This window comes from Palaemon carinicauda, chromosome 38, assembly GCF_036898095.1.
Source record: "Palaemon carinicauda isolate YSFRI2023 chromosome 38, ASM3689809v2, whole genome shotgun sequence".
NCBI lineage: Eukaryota > Metazoa > Arthropoda > Malacostraca > Decapoda > Palaemonidae > Palaemon > Palaemon carinicauda.
The window spans coordinates 64936914-64958151 of record NC_090762.1 but is presented as its reverse complement, the minus strand read 5'-3'; the positions used below and the strand labels follow the sequence as shown (position 1 = coordinate 64958151).

The 21238-nt window shown below is 42.0% G+C and overlaps 1 protein-coding gene across 1 annotated transcript in view; it reads right to left on the bottom strand.

The window, feature by feature from the left end:
* mus81 (mus81 structure-specific endonuclease subunit) overlaps window positions 1–21238 on the bottom strand; it is a 266143-nt gene that overhangs the window by 43794 nt on the left and 201111 nt on the right. Inside the window, exon 12 of the mRNA XM_068362324.1 lies at window positions 11421–11584. Within this exon, the coding sequence (XP_068218425.1) occupies window positions 11421–11584 (164 nt within the window). The remainder of the gene's footprint in view (window positions 1–11420; window positions 11585–21238) is intronic.

Genomic DNA, 21238 nt, shown 5'->3' with positions numbered 1-21238 from the left:
CGATTTAGACACTTTACTATCACCTCGTTGTCCAGGACCAATCTGATGTGAATTGATCTGCGAGGGAATAGTTTTTTCAACGTCAGGAAAACTGCCATAGCTTCCAAAATGTTGATATGAAAGGTTTTGAACTGGTGTGACCAATTCCCTTGCACTTTTTTGTCGTGAGAATGGCCCACCCATCCTTCCAAGGAGGCATCTGAGTATATCATCACTGATGGTTGAGGTGGTTGCAGGGGAATTGTCAGTGCTAGGCTCTTAGCTGTTGACCACGGCCTTAACTGCCTGCGCAACAAAGTCGGGGTCAACCTTATTTGATCTCTTCGAGCGTTTGATGTGTATTTCCTCCAAACTCCTGATGCATCTTTCAGACGTGCTTTTAGCACCGGGTCTGTCACTGCCGCAAACTGGAGAGAGCCCAATACTTTTTCCTGTTGGGGTCTTGAAATCCTCTTGTGACGGATTAGTCTCCTGACAGATCCCGCTATTTCTCTCCTCTTCTTGGATGGAATGGAGAGGTGGTGTGACTTTTAAGTCTCATTGGATTCCTAGCCACTGAAACTGTTGTGCTGGAGAAAGGCGAGACTTCTTGCGGTTGATCTTGAAGCCCAGGTGTTCCAGGAATTGGATTACCTTGTTGGCTGCTTGCAGACAAGTAGTCTTGGATGCTGCCCATACCAGCCAATCGTCTAGATATGCTACCACTTGAACTCCTTCGGAGCGTAGCTGTTGGACGATTGTGTCTGCTAGGTTCGTGAATATCCTTGGGGCTGTGTTCAGTCCAAAGGGCATTGCTGTGAAGACAAACTTTTTCTTCTGTAGTTTGAATCCTAGGTATGAGGAGAAAGGGCAACTTATTGGAAGATGCCAGTAAGCATCTGCTAGGTCTATTGAGACCGTGTACGCCCCTTTTGGCAGAAGGGTCCTTATGTGTTGCAAAGTAAGCATTCGGAACTTGTTATTCTCGATGAACTGAGTGGAGACAAGTCTAGAATGACTCTGAGTTTGTCTGAGTCTTTCTTGGGAACACAAAACAGCCTTCCATGGAACTTGATTGACTTCGCTTCCCTTATTACCTTCTTGTTCAAGAGTTCTGAGGTATATTCTTCTAACAAGGGGGTGGAGTGTTGGAAGAATTCCTGAAAACGGGGCGGAGTTCTGCTCCATTTCCACCAGAGTCCATTCCTGATTAGGCTGTGGGCCCAGGGATTGAAGGTCCAGTGATCCCGAAAGTGATGCAGTCTGCCCCCTACTTGGAACCCCTCATTGCTTGGGGGGTCCTGCGGATCTGTTTCCGCAACCATGTTCTCCTCGGCCCCGAGAGGAGTTACCTCCGGGAGAACTTCTCTTAAGGCCTTTTCCTTTCTGACTAGGGTGAAAGGAAGTCGACTGCCTCTCAAAGTTAGGGTTAAACACTGGCGACTGGGCTACCAGTTGTTGAGGGACCATCTGGAAGGTGGTCTGAGGCATCGTGGTCATAGTCACGGCAGAAAGTTGTGCAGGTCTGCGTGGTCTCCTTGCCTTTTTATTCTTAGGCTTGGGACCTTCTTCACTTTTGGAGAAGGTTCCTATTCTCCATGGCTGCTCTGGCAGTGATCTCTCGGACCAGTTCCTGTGGGAAAAGGTCTTTACCCCAGATACTCGGGGTAATCAGCTTCCTTGGTTCGTGTCTGACGGTCGCCGAGGACAAAACAAACTCTCTGCAGGCTCTCCTTGCTCTGAGGAAAGTATTTAAGTCTTTCACAAGGGTACCCATGTGAGACTTAGCCAGGAATATGAACATTTCTGGGGCGTTATGTAGACCTGCACACATTTCCAGGCAGTTCTGATGAGAAAGGGAGGCCGTAAGTCTCTCCTTCGACTCCTGTTCCTTCCTTAGCTCCTCAGAAGATGATCTGGCAACTTCGGAAGGTTCTTATTGAACTGTTGGCCTGCTATCTCTGGATCCAACTTAGAGACGGAGAAGGTTAGTTGGACATCCTTCCACTTCTCCTCGCAGGTAGGCAATGCTAGAGAGAATGGTTTGCATTCCTCTAGGGTTGGGCAAGGTTTGCCCTCGTCGACTGCCTTGACGGCAAAGTCTAGTGCTTTCTCCGAAAAGGGGAAAGAGATGGAGGAAGGGGCGAGAAAGGTGGGATGTTTCTTGCTCAGTGCTGAGACTTTGGAAATGGTGTACCCGGCTCCCTTCAAGGTTTTCAGGTGGATGGCTTGCGCCTTGTCATGTTCAAAGACAATGACCTCTTTGGGTACTGTTTCCTCTCGGGCTGCGTGTTCATCCCGCAGTCTCACGTAACAGTCTGGGTAGGCCGAACAGTTAGGCCAGAACTCAAGGTCTTCAATCAACTTGGCCCCCAACTTCTCCGAGACGAATAGCTTTACATTCATCATGGGCATATGCTCCGCATACCTCCAGGGATTGGTTTCGGAGCAGTGAGGGAGATCCAGCACTCTAAGGGGCTTCTTCGTGGTGCCCTTGGTGGATCCGGGGCGTTCCGCCCTCTCTTGCAACAGTATCTGCTGCTGCCTGAGAGACTCCCGCATCGTCTCTTGTTCCTTCTGGAACAATTCCATCATCTGTTGGATCGAAAAGAGGATCTCTTTGTTCTTGTCAACTGGTTGTGGGGTTGGGGCCGAGGAAGTTGACGACATAAGTTGGTATGCCGTCACGGCAAACTGAGGGTCTTCAGTTGCCATTGATACGGATCCCTCTTCCTCCGCTTGTGGATGATCCACGTTTTCTTCAGGGCCTTCTTGCAGTAGGTCCTGCTCAGTGTCAGTGGACACTTCTGACATCCTCTCTTGATGGATGTCCATGCCTTCCAGTGCCTTATTTATGTCCGCATCGAGCTTCAGCTGTATGAGGGGAGGCTGGACCTGTTCCTGGGGCACCACCACGTTTGGTAGAGCCTTGGGGAACAGTAGGCACCTTAGGGAGTCGTTGGGTAAGTACGGTCACGAGAGTTCTTCTGGAACCCTCTTACCCATTTGCGAAGGGTCTCCCTCGCTGTATCCCTAGTCTCTATGTTGACTGGGGGGGCTTCTCCGAAGCCGTTGGCCAGCAGGGTCGAGCAGGTGGGGCAACCCTTCGGGTCCCAATATTTGAGGACTCCCGACACGATGCAGCAGGGGGGCATGAGTCCTGCACTTCGTGTGGCCACAAAAATCTTTGCCTTTGTGGTTGCAGAACAACAGCTCCTCCTGTAAAGGAAAAAGGGCCCAATGAGTATTCATATTCTTTTATATCAGTGATATAAAAGCATACAATTTTTATAAACAATAGTAATCACTATTGTTTATAAAAGCTTAGGATAGTAAGCTTGAAAGGAAGTAGAAAAGACAAATCTGTGTTTCTTCTCCCAGGCCATTGCTGAGACTTCTGTCAGTAATAATATATACCGTATTTCCCGTGTCATAAGACGCTACAAGTGGTAAGACGAACTCTTGAATTAGCAGAGCAGTTTTTGGGAAAAAAAAATTAGGATTTTACAAACTATCTTAGCAGTAATTCCTAGTTAGCGAGTATGACATAGTACATTTTCATATTTGGGGTGTACAGTATTATGAAATGTTTAAGTTATTATTAATTATCTGCACGTCGGTAATCGCAATTTATGACATATCCATATGTATTCTATAGACCATTAAAGCAGTCGTAGTTGCCACCACAACTACGTTCAGTGTTTGGGGCTTAAAGTGTTGTTTACATGGAACTTAGTAGTGTTGCCAAATATTCTTAATAAAATTTTGGTAAAGGAATAATATTCCAGTAATATTTCTCAAATTCCTAATTTAGCCTGCACATTTTCACCCAAAATCAACTATTGATCAAAAAAGTCTAGAAATTTCTCTAAGTGGAATAATTTTGCTAATGAATGTATGACTATCTCTGGTCACTTTTCTGCAAACTTGGTAACAATGCACTAAACTAACAGAAAGATGGTTTTTTCGAGGTCGTATTCAGAAACTGTCTGTTTTATATCACTTCAGAACTCAAGCTACAAAATTATTATCAAAATATTGCTTCATCACAAATTATGAGAAAATAGATGAATATTACATAAACAACTAATTTGTCATAGCGTTGTCTATATGTTTGCTTGTAGAAGGGAGTTAGCGATTCATCATCAACTGATTACCAAAACAAACAAATAACTTGCTATTGTACTTCATCAAACAAAGTGCAATATAAAAACAAATTTATTTATTAGATATGAATGATATTATAGGTTTACATTTTATATCTGGTAAGTGTGAATACTTGCATGGTATTATTTGGGTGTTTGAGTGTTGTTAAACTCCCCTACATGTATGTTAGAAAACATGTGTACTACTGTATAGTTGTATACTGTAGTTTAGCCGGCGGCACTGCCGGTGTTAGGTTAGTACCTGGCGGTACTAACTGATAGAGGGAGAGAAAGCATTAAGGAAGGAGAGTTTCCTATTACAGTATTATGATTAAACATAACAGTTGGAAGTGTAGGAGGACTATCAGACTGCCTACTGTCTCCTTGCCAGAATGAATGTTCCAATGTAAGGGGGAAGAATCAGTCAGATTCTGGCTTCCACCCATCCACAAAAGGCCTGTCGCCAACTATGACGTCGGCGGCAATAAATGTGGATGGCAACTCAAAGAGAGCTGAGGACTTCCCAAAGTATTTTAGGTTTCCCACTGGCAGCTGTCAGGAGCTGTCTCAATCTTCCCCCCAATTACATTCACTTCCTGTGAAGGAAGGAAGTTTGGGGGAAGGTGGCAGAGAAGGCTGAACTAACTGCTACATGCAGGGTACTAGCCGGTAACGCAGTCACCCTAGCAAGCCGGGATGACTGTTAGAATACCGGTGAAGGAGTTTTGTGACGGCTATGACGTCACTAAAGGACAGAAGGGGAAGGGTAAAGGGTCTTATAGTTCATTGATATGAGAAGTGGCGGCAGGTATGCCGCCTACCTTAAACAGTGAACTGAGGAAGCATGGCTTCCTGTGCTACCTTAAACAGTGAACTGAGGAAGCATGGCTTCCTGTGCTGACGACATCGTCGGCGGCAAAGGAAGCATGGTTCCTTTGCTGACGACATCGTCAGCGGCAAGAAGTTTGTTCTACTCGACGGCGATGAAGAAAGACAGTGGTTTCCGCCTATATCGACGGCGGCACTCAGGGAGGGAGGAAGGATTTAGGCTCTTCTCTCTAGGAGAGAATGAATATCGTAACTTGTCTATAGATTCTAGAGAATGTAAATTCACATACGAATCAAGAAAGAATGATAGGGTGAGGCTAAACGTGGGGAATTACTTTACTAACGTATATATGAGCGAGAGTAGCCTAGCTCTGGTAGGATCCCCGGCCAAGGTAGTTGGTACCACCGGGGTTCCCGCCGCATACGATAGGTAAAATCACATAATAGGAAGAGGAATAATATTCTTGTATGTAAAATCACCACTTGTATAATCTGCCTAAATAGCTAACATTATAAGTTATACTGGGAATTGTCGCCCTAGTGACTAAATAAAATGCAATTGTAACAGGCGACTGCAGGTGTAAAATGGCTGCCTCTGGTTCTCGGCAACGCTCAACCAAACACACTTAAATTATTGGAATTTAACTGTGAAAAGGGAGACTAAAATTATACACAGGAAAGAATTATTACTAATCTTTCCAAAGGATGAAGATGCTGAAGATTGCATGATGAATATTCCAATAACTTGCAACAAAGCACTGGGTTAACGTGGGAACACAACTGGCTTAGATAGCTACAAGAAAAGGAATGGCGTCGCGGTAGTAGTAGGGATGGAGGTCTACCGGGTACCTAGAATGGCTCCCCCTTCTTTTGCCACTCTTCCCCCTTACATCAAAGAGTTAAATCTATTCGGGGTGAAGATTGCTATGTGTCGTATCTAGTATACGTTCCCTGATATTATGCAATATCCTTTACTGGATACTCGTGCCAGGAGTTGGATTCCTGGAGACCTTCAGTTTAATTCTCTGTGAATATCACTGTAGCAAATATCCCTTAGAAAGCTACCTAAAGGAACCTTCCATCAGGACGACATGGCCCGAGCCCAAAAAGCACTAACATAACATACGTGAAAATATTCACATTATGAAATAATCTGATAATGAAGGTGATGAAATTATTTTTACCTTACAGTATATATTATTGACATAACTTAATAATAAATAGCCTATTCAAGGAATAATTCCATATGAATGAAAAACAGGTTTTTTTTCTATGTGAGCCCAGCTGAAAAATGTGAATATAGTCAGCTGATTTTGTCATCACTTAATTCAAGCTACCGCTATTGAGGATATACATATATATACCAAGGCACTTCCCCCAATTTTAGGGGGTAGCCGACATCAAACAAAAGAAACAAAAAAAAAAAAGGGGACCTCTCCTCTCTACGTTCCTCCCAGTCTGACAAGGGACTCAACCGAGTTCCGCTGGTACTGCTAGGGTGCCACAGCCCACCCTCCCCCATTATCCACCACAGATGAAGCCTCATAACGCTGAATCCCTACTGCTGCTACTTCCGCGGTCATCTAAGGCACCGGAGGAAGCAGCAGGGCCTACCAGAACTGCGTCACAATCGCTAGTCATTCATTCCTATTTCTAGCACGCTCTCTTGCCTCTCTATCCTCCTATCACCCAGAGCTTTCGTCACTCCATCCATCCACCCAAACCTTGGCCTTCCTCTTGTACTTCTCCCATCAACTCTTGCATGCATTACCTTTAGCAGACAGCCATTTTCCCTTCTCTCAACATGGCCAAACCACCTCAACACATTCATATCCACTCAAGTTGCTAACTCATTTCTTACACCCGTTCTCACCCTCACCACTTCGTTTCTAACCCTATCTACTTGAGATACACCAGCCATACTCTTTCTCCGTCACTTTCATTCCCCACAACTCCGATCCATACATCACAGTTGGTACAATTACTTTCTCATACAGAACTCTCTTTACATTCATGCCCAACTCTCTATTTTATACTACTCCCTTAACTGCCCCTAACACTTTGCATCCTTCATTCACTCTCTGACGTACATCTGCTTCCACTCCACCATTTGCTGCAACAACAGACCCCAAGTACTTAAACTGATCCACCTCTTCAAGTAACTCTCCATTCAACATGACATTCAACCTTGCACCACCTTCCCTTCTCGTACATCTCATAACCTTACTCTTAACCACATTAATTCTCAACTTCCTTCTCTCACACACCCTTCCAAATTCTGTCACTAAACGGCCAAGCTTCTCTTCTGCGTCTGCAACCAGTACAGTATCATCCGCAAAACAACACCTGATTTACATCCCATTCATGGTCATTCTTGTCTACCAGTTTCAATCATCATCCAAGCACTCAAGCATTCACCTCTCTTACCACTCCATCAACATACAAGTTAAACAACCACGGCGACATCACACATCCCCGTCTCAGCCCCACTCTCACCGGAAGCCAATCGCTCACTTCATTTCCTATCCTAACACATGCTTTACTACCTTTGTAGAAACTTTTCACTGCTTGCAACAACCTTCCACCAACTCCATGTGACCTCATCACATTCCACATTGCTTCCCTATCAACTCTATCATACGCTTTCTCCAGATCCATAAACACAACATACACCTCCTTACTTTTTGCTAAATATTTCTCGCATATCTGCTTAACTGTAAAAATCTGATTCATTCATACAACCCCTACCTATTCTAAAACCACCCTGTACTTCTAAGATGGCATTCGCTGTTTTATCCTTAATCCTATTAATCAGTACTCTACCATACACTTTTCCAACTACACTCAACAAACTAATACCCCTTGAATTACAACACTCCTGCATATCTCCCTTACCCTTATATAGTGGTACAATACATGCACAAACCAAATCTACTGGTACCATTGACAACACAAAACACATATTAAACAATCTCACCAACCATTCAAGTACAGTCACACCCCCTTCCTTCAACATCTCAGCTCTCACACCATCCATACCAGATGCTTTTCCTACTCTCGTTTCATCTAGTGCTCTCCTCACTTCCTCTCTCATAATCTCTCTCCCATTCTCATCTCCCATCACCGGCACCTCAACACATGCAACAGCAATTATATCTGCCTCCCTATTATCCTCAACATTCAGTAAACTTTCAAAATATTCCACCCACCTTTTCCTTGCCTCCTCTCCTTTTAACAACCTTCCATTTCCATCTTTCACTGTCTCCTCAATTCTTGAGCCAGCCTTCCTTACTCTCTTCACTTCTTTCCAAAACTACTACTTATTCTCTTCATATGAATGACCCAATCCCTGACCCCACCTCAAGTCAGCTGCCCTCTTAGCCTCACTTACCTTGCGCTTTACTTCCACATTTTTCTCTCTATATTTTTCATACTTCTCTACACTATTGCTCTGCAGCCATTCTTCAAAAGTCCTCTTTTTCTCTTCCACTTTTACCTTAACTCCTTCATTCCACCATTCACTGCCCTTCCTCATGCTGCCTCCAACAAACTTCTTGCCACACACACACCACTTGCAATCCCAACAAAATTTTCTTTTACTAACTTCCACTCCTCCTCTAAATTACCAGTTTCTCTTACTTTCACTTCGTCATATGCCATTTTCAACCTTTCTTGATATTTACTTTTTACCCCCGCTTTTATTAGCTCTTCAACCCTCACTAGCTCCCTTTTACATCCACCTAATCTATTCCCCCACTCTTTTGCTACAACTAATTTTCCTTCCCTCAAAAAATGATCAGACATACCGTTAACCATACCCCTAAACATGTGCACGTCTTTCAATCTTCCAGACATTATCAACACATAATCCATTAATGCCCTTTCTATCACTCTTCCATTTGCCACTCTTACCCATGTATACTTGTTTTTATCTTTCTTTTTGAAAAAGCTAGAACTTATCACCATCTCTTGCTCAACACACATCTACCAGTCTCTCACCACTCTCATTTTCACCTGGTATGCCATAATCCCCAATGACACCTTCCACCTCTCCAGCGCCCACTCTAGCATTTAAGTCACCTTTGACAGCTACATAATTCCTTCTACCCAGTCCTTCTACACACCTAGTCAATTCATTCCAGAACTCATTCCGCTCTTCTTCACTTTTCTCACAACCTGGCCCATACGCACTGACAAAAGCCCAACATTCCCTACCCAACCTAACCCTTACCCACATTAACCTAGAAGATATCTCCTTCTATTCCACTACTTTACCTGTCATCCATTCACTCAGCAATAAAGCCACACCCTCTCTTGCTCTTCCCCTTTCAATCTCAGACATTCTACCAGACATTTCACCAAACATCACTTCACCCTTCCCTTTTATCTTTGTCTCACACAAGGCCAATATATCCATCCTTCTATTCCTAAACATACTTCCAATCTCACATCTTTTACTCTCTATCATACTACATCCACGCACATTCAAACACCCCAAAACTAGAGTGCGGGGAGCACTCACTCTCCCCCCAGCTCCACCTCTTTGATGATGTCTCACAGGATTGTAAATACAGGAGAGAGGGTTCTCAGCCCCTATATACCCCTATATAATTAAAAATATTCTTAATATGATTTTTAAACTTATTCTAAACCTCATAATAAATATTCCAGAATTACCAAAATATATAGCCTACTAACACATTTTCAAACAGTTTAGTAAAAGCTATTACTGTTAGTGTCATTAGTTACCTTTTGGATTTATAAATACATTAGTATGTTTCTTGATTCAATGATTAGTAATAAAACATAGGCCTTTCCTTTAAGGAATGTGTATGAAAAATATGATAAAGAAAACTTTTTTATTTCATCTACTTTGAATTTCTAATAATACAATAAGTAAATTAAAATTTGTAATACTATCATCTTTATATGATTATCCTATCTATCTACCATGGCATTTCCCCCAATTTTGGGAGGTAGCCTATATAATAAAATCAGAGGGGATTCTTCTTCTCATTGTTCCTCCTTGCCTGACGACACTCAGCGGAGTTTAGCTGGTACTGCTAGGGTGCCACAACCATTCTTCTTTGTTTTCCACCACATGAATCTTCTTACGCTGACTCCTCCTACTGCTGCTACCTCAGTGATCAGCAAGATGACTCGAGGTAGCAGCAGGGCGTATTGGAACTGCATCACAATCGCTCACCATTCATTTCTATTTCTATCCTGCTATTTTTCCTCTCTCACATTTATCCTCCTGTCATCTAGGCCTTTTTTTCACACTATCTATCCACCCAAATCTTAAGTCTTCCTCTTATACTTCTCCCATCAACTCACATTCATCCCTTTCTTCAGCAGATGGTCATTTTCCATCCTCTCTACAGGGCCAAACCACCTAAACACATTCATATCCACTCTAGCTGCAAAGGTTCACGAGCATCTAGACTGGTACTAGATCTCTCAAAATCTTAACAAGTTTACAGGTTTAACAAAGTTTTAAATGGCAAATTCCTCAATAGTGCTGGGGATGTGAGGAAGAAAGAGTGAATGTTTCCAATAGACTTGACAGATACTTTCTTTCACATCACATCCTAATCACAATCAAGGGATTTCAGTACAGCATTGGAGATTGTAAGAGAGGCATCACATGATTCTCAAGTAAACCTCTGTTGTTGAATTATCAGTCAAAACAAGTACTGTTCCTGCCAAGAACATGTTTGGAGGCCTAAGAAAACAGCCTCTAATATAAGGAAGCTGATGTCCTCTGTCCTGCAACAAGCACATTTTTACTCTTTAAAACAGGTCCAGTAAATGTTCTGCTAACCTCGACCTAAAGCATCTGTAAACATCATAAACTCCAGGGGAAGAGGGATCTGTAAAATGCTTCACAGGTAACATGGGTACTATCACATTAAAGGTCCTCAGTTCATTCATTGCTGATCTGTAGATCAGACTCTGAAATTGGAATATCTATGTCAACATCACTTTTTTTACTACCGTAATTTGTACAACTTCTTCAGTGAGCAAAACCATTGGTTGGATGACCCTTTACATGTCTCACAAGAAGATGGGCTCATTTACTTAACAGTGACGTCTACAGTAAAGATGATGAGGGCCTCTGCTGAAAGAAGGATATGAAGGCAGGGCACACCTTACTTGGGAAGCCTTCATTAGTATTTTGAGGCATAGCTAAAATCACAGATAATATAAAAACAAATAGTCTTAAAAAATGCAATTACCAGAATTAATAAAAAACAAAGCAAATGTAAATAAAGGGAGTAGAACAAATGAGATCTAGTTTCTAGAAGGTATGTATTGTGAGACTACTTTTACTTTTATCTATAGACAAGAGACTTTTGAGGCTGATGTGCACCTACACAAAAAGTAAATCATATAAAGAATGTATGGGGTTGTAATGAAAAAAATTACAAAGTTAAAAACTCCAAAATCATGAAATAAATCACAGACCTTAGGTTTTGTGATCCATATTCTTCCACTAAGTATATAGGGTTGGATAACCCGGATTGCTTTAAGCGAAACTTCTGCTCCTTAAATCTTCCATCTTTGATACTTTTAGCCAGATCATCCATTCTCTTGCGCTCCACAACGTATGGCAACACCAACTCCCTGGGCTTGAATAAAAGTAAAAAGTAATCCCTGAAATTGTTTTTCCTAAAAGAATTTATAAAACCTGTCCCAAGATAAATGAATAAGAATCAGTTTATCTACTTCAGGTTGGATTAAAAAAAAATTTCACTATTAGAAGAAAAACTTATATTTGAGTTTTCATTTAAATTCATCAATCAATGGTAAAAAAAATCATAACTTCCACTTGAAAATTGAAATGACAAAGTTTAATAATCATAAATCTCTAATGCAATAAACTAATACTATAATAAAAGAAGAAAAACTATCTATCTCCACTCTAGTCTATATTACACTAGTCAAGGATCTTGGGATATATATTCACCAAATACTAACCTCCCTGGCCAGGCAATATCTAAGCAATATACTGTACACAATAAAAATATATACAAAAAGAATTAATCTGTACACAAAATAAAATGACAAAGTAAAAATGATAGTACTAAAAATTAAATACTTTACAAACTCTCTAGCCCTGTACATTGAAGTTCAGAAGATACACTAGTTTATATTAAGAGCGGTATTAACTTGACAAATAAAATGCACAAGTGGAACCTAAATTATGTAAGATGAACAATTACATACTGTACTTACCTTTTGCATAAATTATTTAAAATAAAGTAATCCTGAATAATAGACTATAAATTAAACTTTATAATGAGATCTATATTTCAATACAATATGAAGCTGCCTGCTTACATTTCCAAAATCCTTTGGTCACCAGCTCCTCCAACAGACTCCATAGAAAATTATAGCTGGAAGTCTAGGGGACCTTGGTGCCGCACTTCAATATACACTAACCCCGAAATCTCTTGGGTTTTGGAGAAACTGTTTTCTTGTGCCCTTCTCTCGTGCTAAGCATCAGCAAAGGAATAATTCAATAATTGTATAGATTTACAAGTGGAGGGTTGAGAGATAGGTATTTTTTATAAATTGTATAGCCTGCTGGTTTTTTTTTATTATATAACCTGCTGAGTTTATATTTGTAATATATAGCCTGCTGGGTTTAGATTAATTTCTTTAGCAAGTCCCATTTGTTGAACACAGCTCCGTTAGATTACATTTTCCTGAGAGGCTCTTGTAAGAAGGGTAGATAGAAACAGGGACCTGAGACAAGTGATCCCCTGACCAAGAGAGGGCACGATATCAGACCTTCACAATTACAATGAGCTAAGAATACAGTACGATATAACCTATTATGAGGGCTATAAAGAATTCTTTAAAGATATGGGTATAAAAACTTAAGTCGATATGGAATTTGGGTCACATGACCTGGTTTTCAGGCTAGGAAGGCAATACAGAATTCATAGTATTTTCATTCCTCTGTCCAATGATATCTCTCTCTAAAATTGGACAATAAATAACAGAGTAACGGCTACCAACATGCAAATAAGTATTTCTGGGTCGATCTGTGGCGCCGGGTGAAAAGAGTCCTTCTTATATACCTTTTCTGATAAAACCTTCCAATTATACCAGAGAAAGATAAAAGCATGGAATGCTGAGGTTACAACCCTCGCGCGAGCACCTTTAGGGTGTCGTGTATAAAGCAAAGGCGCGTGAAATCCACTATTCACAGGTTGTCTTCCATTTAGTTAATTCCTTCGTCAAAGGGATGGGCCGATACAAAGGCCCTTGCCAACCACCAGCGCCACACCACCCACGCCACGACGCGAGCGCCATCTGAACAATATCCTTCTTTTTGGAATTCAAAGTGTTGAATGTTTTCGTTGTGCTCTCGGTCTTTTTTATCTATCGTGGATTTATTTTGTCATGTCCGAAGCTCCATCTTCACACATTCCAATGTTAAGTACCATAGTTTGTTTTGACAGTATTTTATTGTACCGGGCTTGTGTTTTATATCCAGTATAGTCTGTTTTATTATTCCCGTCTGGCCGTTCATGGCGGCCATTGTTTGTTCACTTGTTTGGGAATTCATCTTTATCTGCCCGTTTAGTACTCTGTCACTTAGGTTCTTGGTTAAGTCCCTGGCCTTATGCCTTTAGAACCGTTATTATTTTTATTTTTATTTTATGCTCATGGTACTTTTTGCAAGTAAGTCCAGCCTACGATCGAGATAGCGATTTAGCTTTGTTTTTGTTTAGTAACCGCCCGAGGCGTTCGTCACTCGACTCGGTTAAAGGAACAGTGCTATTTATTTTAAGTTTTAACGGAGGCTATTCTTCGATCGTAGTATTATATGGATGTACATTTTTATTTTATACGTTTATAATAGTGTTTTGTGATTTTTAGTCCTGTTTTTGTGTCCAAGAGAGCGAGAGATTGGGGTCCCCGTTTTCTGTTCGCAGTCACGAGTTTCCCCTTTATCTCGTTTTCTTTCTTTGCTCTGGTGGTTGAGCGGATTTCCCGTTTTCCGCTTTGTGCGTTCAACGGGTTCTCCCTCCCTCACCTCTCCCCCTCGGGGTGGATGATAACTTACGAGTTATTTATTTTTTCGTGACTTTTCAATTGTTAGCGTTATTTTGGTCCGTGTTCGTCCTCTCCCCGTTACGGCTCGGGAGTAGTTTATGAACGTTTTCCACTCCGCCTTGAGTTCTACTCCGGCTTGAGGGATTCTCAATGACTTTCGTTCTATTGTTATATTTATATATTGTTTACTACATGGGACGGGCTTCATATTGTTTAGATACGACCCTCCGGTGGCCCTTACTGCGGTCTCAGGCCACGGCCATATCCACAATAGCCATTGTTATTACAATTGTGTTTTTATTCACAATAATTATTCAGGACCTTTCTTCTCCCTCCGGCCTCACCGGAGTTTGTAAATACGCTTTGCTATGATCTAAGCCTTAGCCCTTAGCTGCGGCTTGGCTTTTATATCTTCACAATTGAATTATTAGCCACAATTGAATTATTCAGAGTATCTCATTATCCTCCGGCGTCACCGGAGGTCGCCCATACACTTCACACTTATATTTGCCTTGCCTTTGGCTAAGACGGCATTATTCAGGACATCTCATTACGCTCCGGCTTCACCGGAGGTCGCCCATACACTTAACACTTATATTTGCCTTGCCTTTAGCTAAGGCTGGTGTTTATATTTATTTTAAGGGCATGTCACTGCTTCCCCGACCCTCGCAGGTCGGCAGATTGCTTTAAGTTATTTATCCTTATGTCATTATCAGACATTAGGTAAATTACAAATATACAAACATTTGGATATTATAGTGCCAACAATGGTTTTGGCCGAATAGCGATTTAAACGTTTGCGATTTAGTCTGTTAGTTTGTACTCGCCCCAGGAAGGCTCGATTTAGACTATATCCTTTTTTATTGGTTAAGTTGTCGTTATTCTTCGTTTTTGGTTATTACAATGACTAAAAATTAAAAAGAAAAAGGAAAAATAAAAATAAAATAAAAACAATCAGTTTTATTTTACTTTCCTTATATTATTGTGTGATGTTAGCTTTTATTATGTAACCTTGAGAGTGAGAACATACGGTGCTCGTTTATTAGCTCGAGTAAGGGAGGTGATTTTCCCGTTCTCCGTTTTTATACGTTCACGAGTTATTCAGGCCTCCTCTTATTATCAGAGTTGATGATAGTACGTTTAATGGTATACACGTTTTATTGATGTGGTTACTGTTAATATAGCTAACACTATTAGTAGGAACGTTGGTGTATGAGTCATTAATTGGGTTCGATTTATACCGACACCCTTAGCTCCGCCTTGAGTTATGTTTAGCTCCGCCTTGAGTTATGTTTAGCTCCGCCTTGAGTTATACGCCGCTATAATGGATACTCATTGGGTGAGAACTAGTCAGATATTTGGAGTGCAACGGTGAAATCCGGCACTCAAACTCCGGCTGAGACCTTTTTGCACACGAACCTTTGTCATGTTTGATCTCAATTACACCTTTCCGGCCCCTTTTTTCATCGAATCTCCGGCTACGCTGGAGATAACTCAAACATTCATTGAGGTTAATGTTATCGTACCGGTGACGGTCACGATCTCACGGGGACTAGCCTTTGCTACCGGATCTCCCATACAAACAGAGATCAAGCAGACGTCCAGAACCGGAGTTAACAATGGGATACCGATGAGGATTTCACAGTTTCATTATTACGGTTTCTTTTTCATCGAATCTCCGGCTTAACCGGATATCGTACAGGCGATCAGCATTGAGGTTAATATTAGATTGCCTCTGGTTCACGTTGTCACTATGACGGACCTTTGTTTGTACCGGGGATGGTTACCGGAGATCCGGTACAGTCGGAGATCACTCAGACCACGGGTGGCCAATCTTTTGTTTTACCTGTAAAAAAAAAAAAAAAAAAAAAAAAAAAAAAAAAAAAAAAAAAAAAAAAAAAAAAAAAAATAATTATTATTTATGAACGTAACTATTCCTATATTTATGCATGTATTTAATTCTAACTATGTATAAATATGGTTAAATATCCATACAACATCGTGTTCAAATAGAATTAAATTAATTATGCCTATATTTATGCATGTATTTAATTCTAACTATGTATAAATATGGATAAATATCCATACAACATCGTGTTCAAATAGAATTAAATTAATTATGCCTATATTTATGCATGTATTTAATTCTAACTATGTATAAATATGGATAAATATCCATACAACATCGTGTTCAAATAGAATTAAATTAATTATGCCTATATTTATGCATGTATTTAATTCTAACTATGTATAAATATGGATAAATATCCATACAACATCGTGTTCAAATAGAATTAAATTAATTATGCCTATATTTATGCATATTCAATCCTAACTGTCTAAATATGGCTAAATATCCATACAACATAGTGTTCAAATAGAAATACATTAATTATGCCTATATTTATGCATAGTCAATTCTAACTATGTCTAGATATGGATAAATATCCATACAACATAGTGTTCATATAGAAATAAATTTCCACCCAGTGGCGAATGCGCCAACAGTGTCACATTTCATGAATACAAGTGTCGCACTATACCCCAGAAGATAATACATTAAATAACTTGTCTTTAAAATGGCTTTTTAAGAGTATACAGCTGATCCCAGCCTGTGAATAGGATCGCTAACCAAAGTTCAAGGAACATCCAGACTCATGTCCCCTTTGTGTTACAGAAGGTTCGCCTGCATGGTTCCCATCAGGATGATGATGATTCTCTCTGGCCTGCAAAGAGAGGCTCTCCACCCTTGGGTATCGAAGTTGGGAAGGAATGCTCCATCTAGAGGTCCCTATCTCCTCGGAGTGTCCTCTCTAAGGTTGGACAACGACCCCATGGACGGGCAGGTATGTGGGGATGAGTTTTGAGCCTTCAGCTTTGCAATTACCTACGTCACCGACCTAGGACCATTAAAGGATCCTAATGTTCATGTTACCCTGCATAGACTGTGACGGCTAAAAGCAACACATTCTAAGAAATCCAAGGGGCTATGATGAGCTCTAAGGTAGGGTGGTGAGTCAGTGCCGTTCAGGAACTCGGATATAGGTGGTACCATAAATCTGGAGGGCATAGACGTCCTCCCTCTGGGGGACCTAGATTTTACTCCCAGGTACTAGAATTCCCATTCAACGGATTCGTTCGATTGAAAGAGATTGCCTTGGTTAGCTTAGACAAGGTACCGAAGGTAACGGTATTATTTCCTAAAGGGCAGGCCCGATCTGTCTGGACCAGGATGTTGTCAGCCTGGGGGGTACGATAATTCCAGGCTCTGCCCTTCCAGTTCGACCTACACGTTTGTTGGTCTGATCGGGTCAGTTGTGGGAAGTACGTTCTGTCTGAGACCTCTATCAGACAGGAATTGATAGTCGGTTTCCCACTCGTCATCACAGCCTTCCTCTGGTTCGACGATTTTGTATCTGACCCCCCATCATCAGGTGGTCTACCTCACTGATTCCCCAGGTACACAGTCCAACTCCGTTGGGATGTTTTGCCTGCATGCAGCCCTAGATCCGAACCCTCAGGCTCCTTTCATGGACACCAGAGAGGAAGCTACAGGAGTAGAAGACAGTCCCGACATCAAGGCGGACCTAGGAAAAAGGGGGTTCGGAGAAGGGAAGGACCTAGATTCACTCCCTCACAACGCGGTGGACCTGGTAGAGGGAAGACTTTACCACTTTCGTGACCATTGGACTCGGTCTGTGGGATCATAGCATAGTCTCTAACGGTTTGAGATGAAAATGGCCTCAAGGTCCTCCTCCTCCGCCAGTGACCTTCTCCCAGAAATACACTCCCGTCCTGAAAGAGTACACCACAGGGTTACTCAAGAAAAAGCAATCAAACGACTATCTCTTAGGTATGGACCTTACTTCCCCGTGGGACCGTCACCACCTCTGTCGATCTTACCGACCGCTATTAGCTTGCGCCTATAGCTCGAAACTTCTCTTCTTATCTGGGTTTCCACCTAAGCAGGAAAGCCTTTGTGTTCAAGACATACCCTTCGGCCTCAACATTGATCCCAGGATATTCACGAAACTGGGAGAGGCAGTGTTAGAACAACTCGGGAACCAAGAGATACTGATCATTGCTTATCTGGCCGGTTGGCTCATTTGGGCCCGGCCGGCCATAGAAGGTAACAGAGCTACGAAGGAATTTCTTCGATCGCTCGACAACCTGTGATTTCGGGTCAATCTCCATAAGTCTCGCCTGCGACCATCAGGCCACTTAGAATGGTTAGCCATTCAGTGGGACCTTTCGAAGCACACGTTGTCTCTCCCTTCCAAAAGTAAGAGGAATAGGTTCCAAGATCAAGAATTTCTCAAGCACAAACAGGTGTCCAAAGAGCCTAGAAAGTATCCTCGGCCTTTCCCAATTCACTTTAGTAACAGATCTCCTAATAAAAGCCAAACTCAAGACATCAATCGATTTTGGAGAAAGAGAGCTACAGTACCTATAAGAAGACAAGGTCTCGAAGATCCCCTCTGTCGGGAAAATGAGACTACGCCCATGGTCCGAACCGAAGAACCTCTCCAAAGCGGTTCCTCTACAATTCCCACCTCCACAAGTGACATTCCATTCAGCCGTGTCTCTAAGTGGATGGGGGGATTTCTCCGAACATCAGATGTTTCAGGTTCTTGGTCACTAGCCATGAAACAGTCCCATATCAATGTTCTCGAAGCCATGGCAGTGTTCTTGACCCTGAAGAGAGAGACTCCTCCGAGCTCGACCCACATCAGAGTAGTGTCAGACAGCACAGCCGAGGTACACTACGGAAACAGGGGAGGATCCAAGTCACCCAACCTGAATCAGATCCTGGTCACTTTCTTCGCCTGGGCAACAGAAAAGAACTGGTTCCTGTCAGCACCTCACCTAGCGGGAGGCCAGGATGTGAGAACGGGCTCACTATCCAGGACGAGTTCCCTGGAGTCAGAATTTCACTCCGGTGGATACTCAGGTTCGTTCCAGGCATCCAGGTAGATCTATTCACTTCTCAGATCAATCACAAACTTCCTTGTTATGTGACCCCAATCCTGGACCCTCGGGCTCATGCCATGGACGCATTACCCCGGGATTGGAATCATTAGAGGAAGATTTCCCTATCTCTCCCAGTGAATCTTCTAAAAACTTTAACACCGACTGCGCTCCTTCCGGGGCGCAGTGGTTTTAGTACCACCTCACTGCCGAAGAACAGTTGGTTTCCTCTCCTCCTCGAGTGGAAACTCCGTCCCATCCGGATTCCGTTCCTCAAACTGACCCGAGTATTCCAAACTCACTGTGTCAGATTACTCAAGGATGTCCAAAACCCTAACTTTGTGGACTACAGGAAGTTGGCAGCTCGTAGAGACTCGAACATTGAACCGGAAAACGATTTCTTACTCGAATCAGTCAAAAGGGACTCGACAATTCGCCAATATGATTCGGCCGTTAACCCCCAAAATAGGTGGTCCCCTTGGAAAGTTATTCCTCTTCTCCAAGATACTTTTCTATGTCCGGTCACCACTCTCAGGGCCTTTTTAGCCACGACTGCTACCCGATCGTCTGGCCCCTTGTTTATCAGGGAACAAGGAGGTACCATTCCCATACGTGGTATTAGGCTATAGATCCTATACTTCGTTTGACAAGCCAATCCGGGATCATTTCCCCCAGAAGATGGTCTTTGATGACCTTATAAAGTTCACGGGTTGGGAATCTCCTATGGTCTTCAAACGCCACTATCTAATGAACTTACAGGCTCTTAAATACCCAACAGTTGCAGCTGGGAGCCGTATCTCTCCCCAGTGATCTTTTGTTCTTCCTTTCATCCATCTCTTTTCTTCTCCCTCCTACCCGCCACTCGTACCACGACGCCGCTTCCTTGGTGGTTCGTTAGCCCTAAGTTTATTACATATTAGGTTATGTTTGTAACTATTATTGATTACCGTTGTTTCAGGGTTGGGATATTCTTAGCCATGTCAGTTTTGTAGCATGTTTCCTCTGATACTCGGAGGCTTCCCTGTTATCATGTTTGTTTACCTTAATTATTTATGATTTTCTTTACATGGTGTTGTTTCTCTCCCCTCTTTAAATTAGTTATTATTGGGCTTGGAAGGCATTCTCTGGTACATTTTCACCCGGCGCCACAGATCGACCCAGAAAAGGGATTTTGACGAAGGAAAAATCTATTTCTGGGGAGAGACCTGTGGCGCCCGGTGAAACCCTTCCCCTTTATTTTACACAATCCCACCCTTTCCTTTCCAAGCCATCATGGCCAATACAGAAGGATGTTGTTCAGATGGCGCTCGCGTCGTGGCGTGGGTGGTGTGGCGCTGGTGGTTGGCAAGGGCCTTTGTATCGGCCCATCCCTTTGACGAAGGAATTAACTAAATGGAAGACAACCTGTGAATAGTGGATTTCACGCGCCTTTGCTTTATACACGACACCCTAAAGGTGCTCGCGCGAGGGTTGTAACCTCAGCATTCCATGCTTTTATCTTTCTCTGGTATAATTGGAAGGTTTTATCAGAAAAGGTATATAAGAAGGACTCTTTTCACCGGGCGCCACAGGTCTCTCCCCAGAAATAGATTTTTCCTTCGTCAAAATCCCTTTTTTTTTGAGTTATGAGCTCCCAAAGATTGCTATGAATTTAACTTTTGTCTTAGAAAAATCAAAATATTATTATGATAATCTTACCTTGTACTTTAATTGTTCATTCCTATATAAGGGCTCCCTAAACGAGGTATTATTTGTAAAAATAATTGGCGGAAACTTCTGGAGAGCATATACGACATGTTTCTGAACACGTAGAAACAATAACTTGACTTTTCATTTTTTCAAGTTGCTATATTATCCACCAAACCGGACGGTTTCCCTTAACCCCTTCGCTACAATGCCGTCAAAAACATACCTGGTGATACTGACGATGATGTCCGGATACGTCATTTACAAATATTAATAATAACCAAAATGGGTTGTATAAGTTTTATATCTAGCAAAAGAGTACTGTATAGGACATGGTTGTATATCACTCGGTTGACACTTGAAATTTCCCGAAAAAATCTCCTCCCCTCCCTGAGATTAGCCCCTCCTCCTCCTTTCTTCAGCCAAGCAATATAGGCTTTAGGATTCCAGCCTTTATTCCTGATTGTGTAAGAGCTATTTTAAGTATGTTTTAATGCTACTGTATAAAAATTACACCACACTGTAGCCAATGTTGTCATTCCTTACCCAAGGTACAGTCA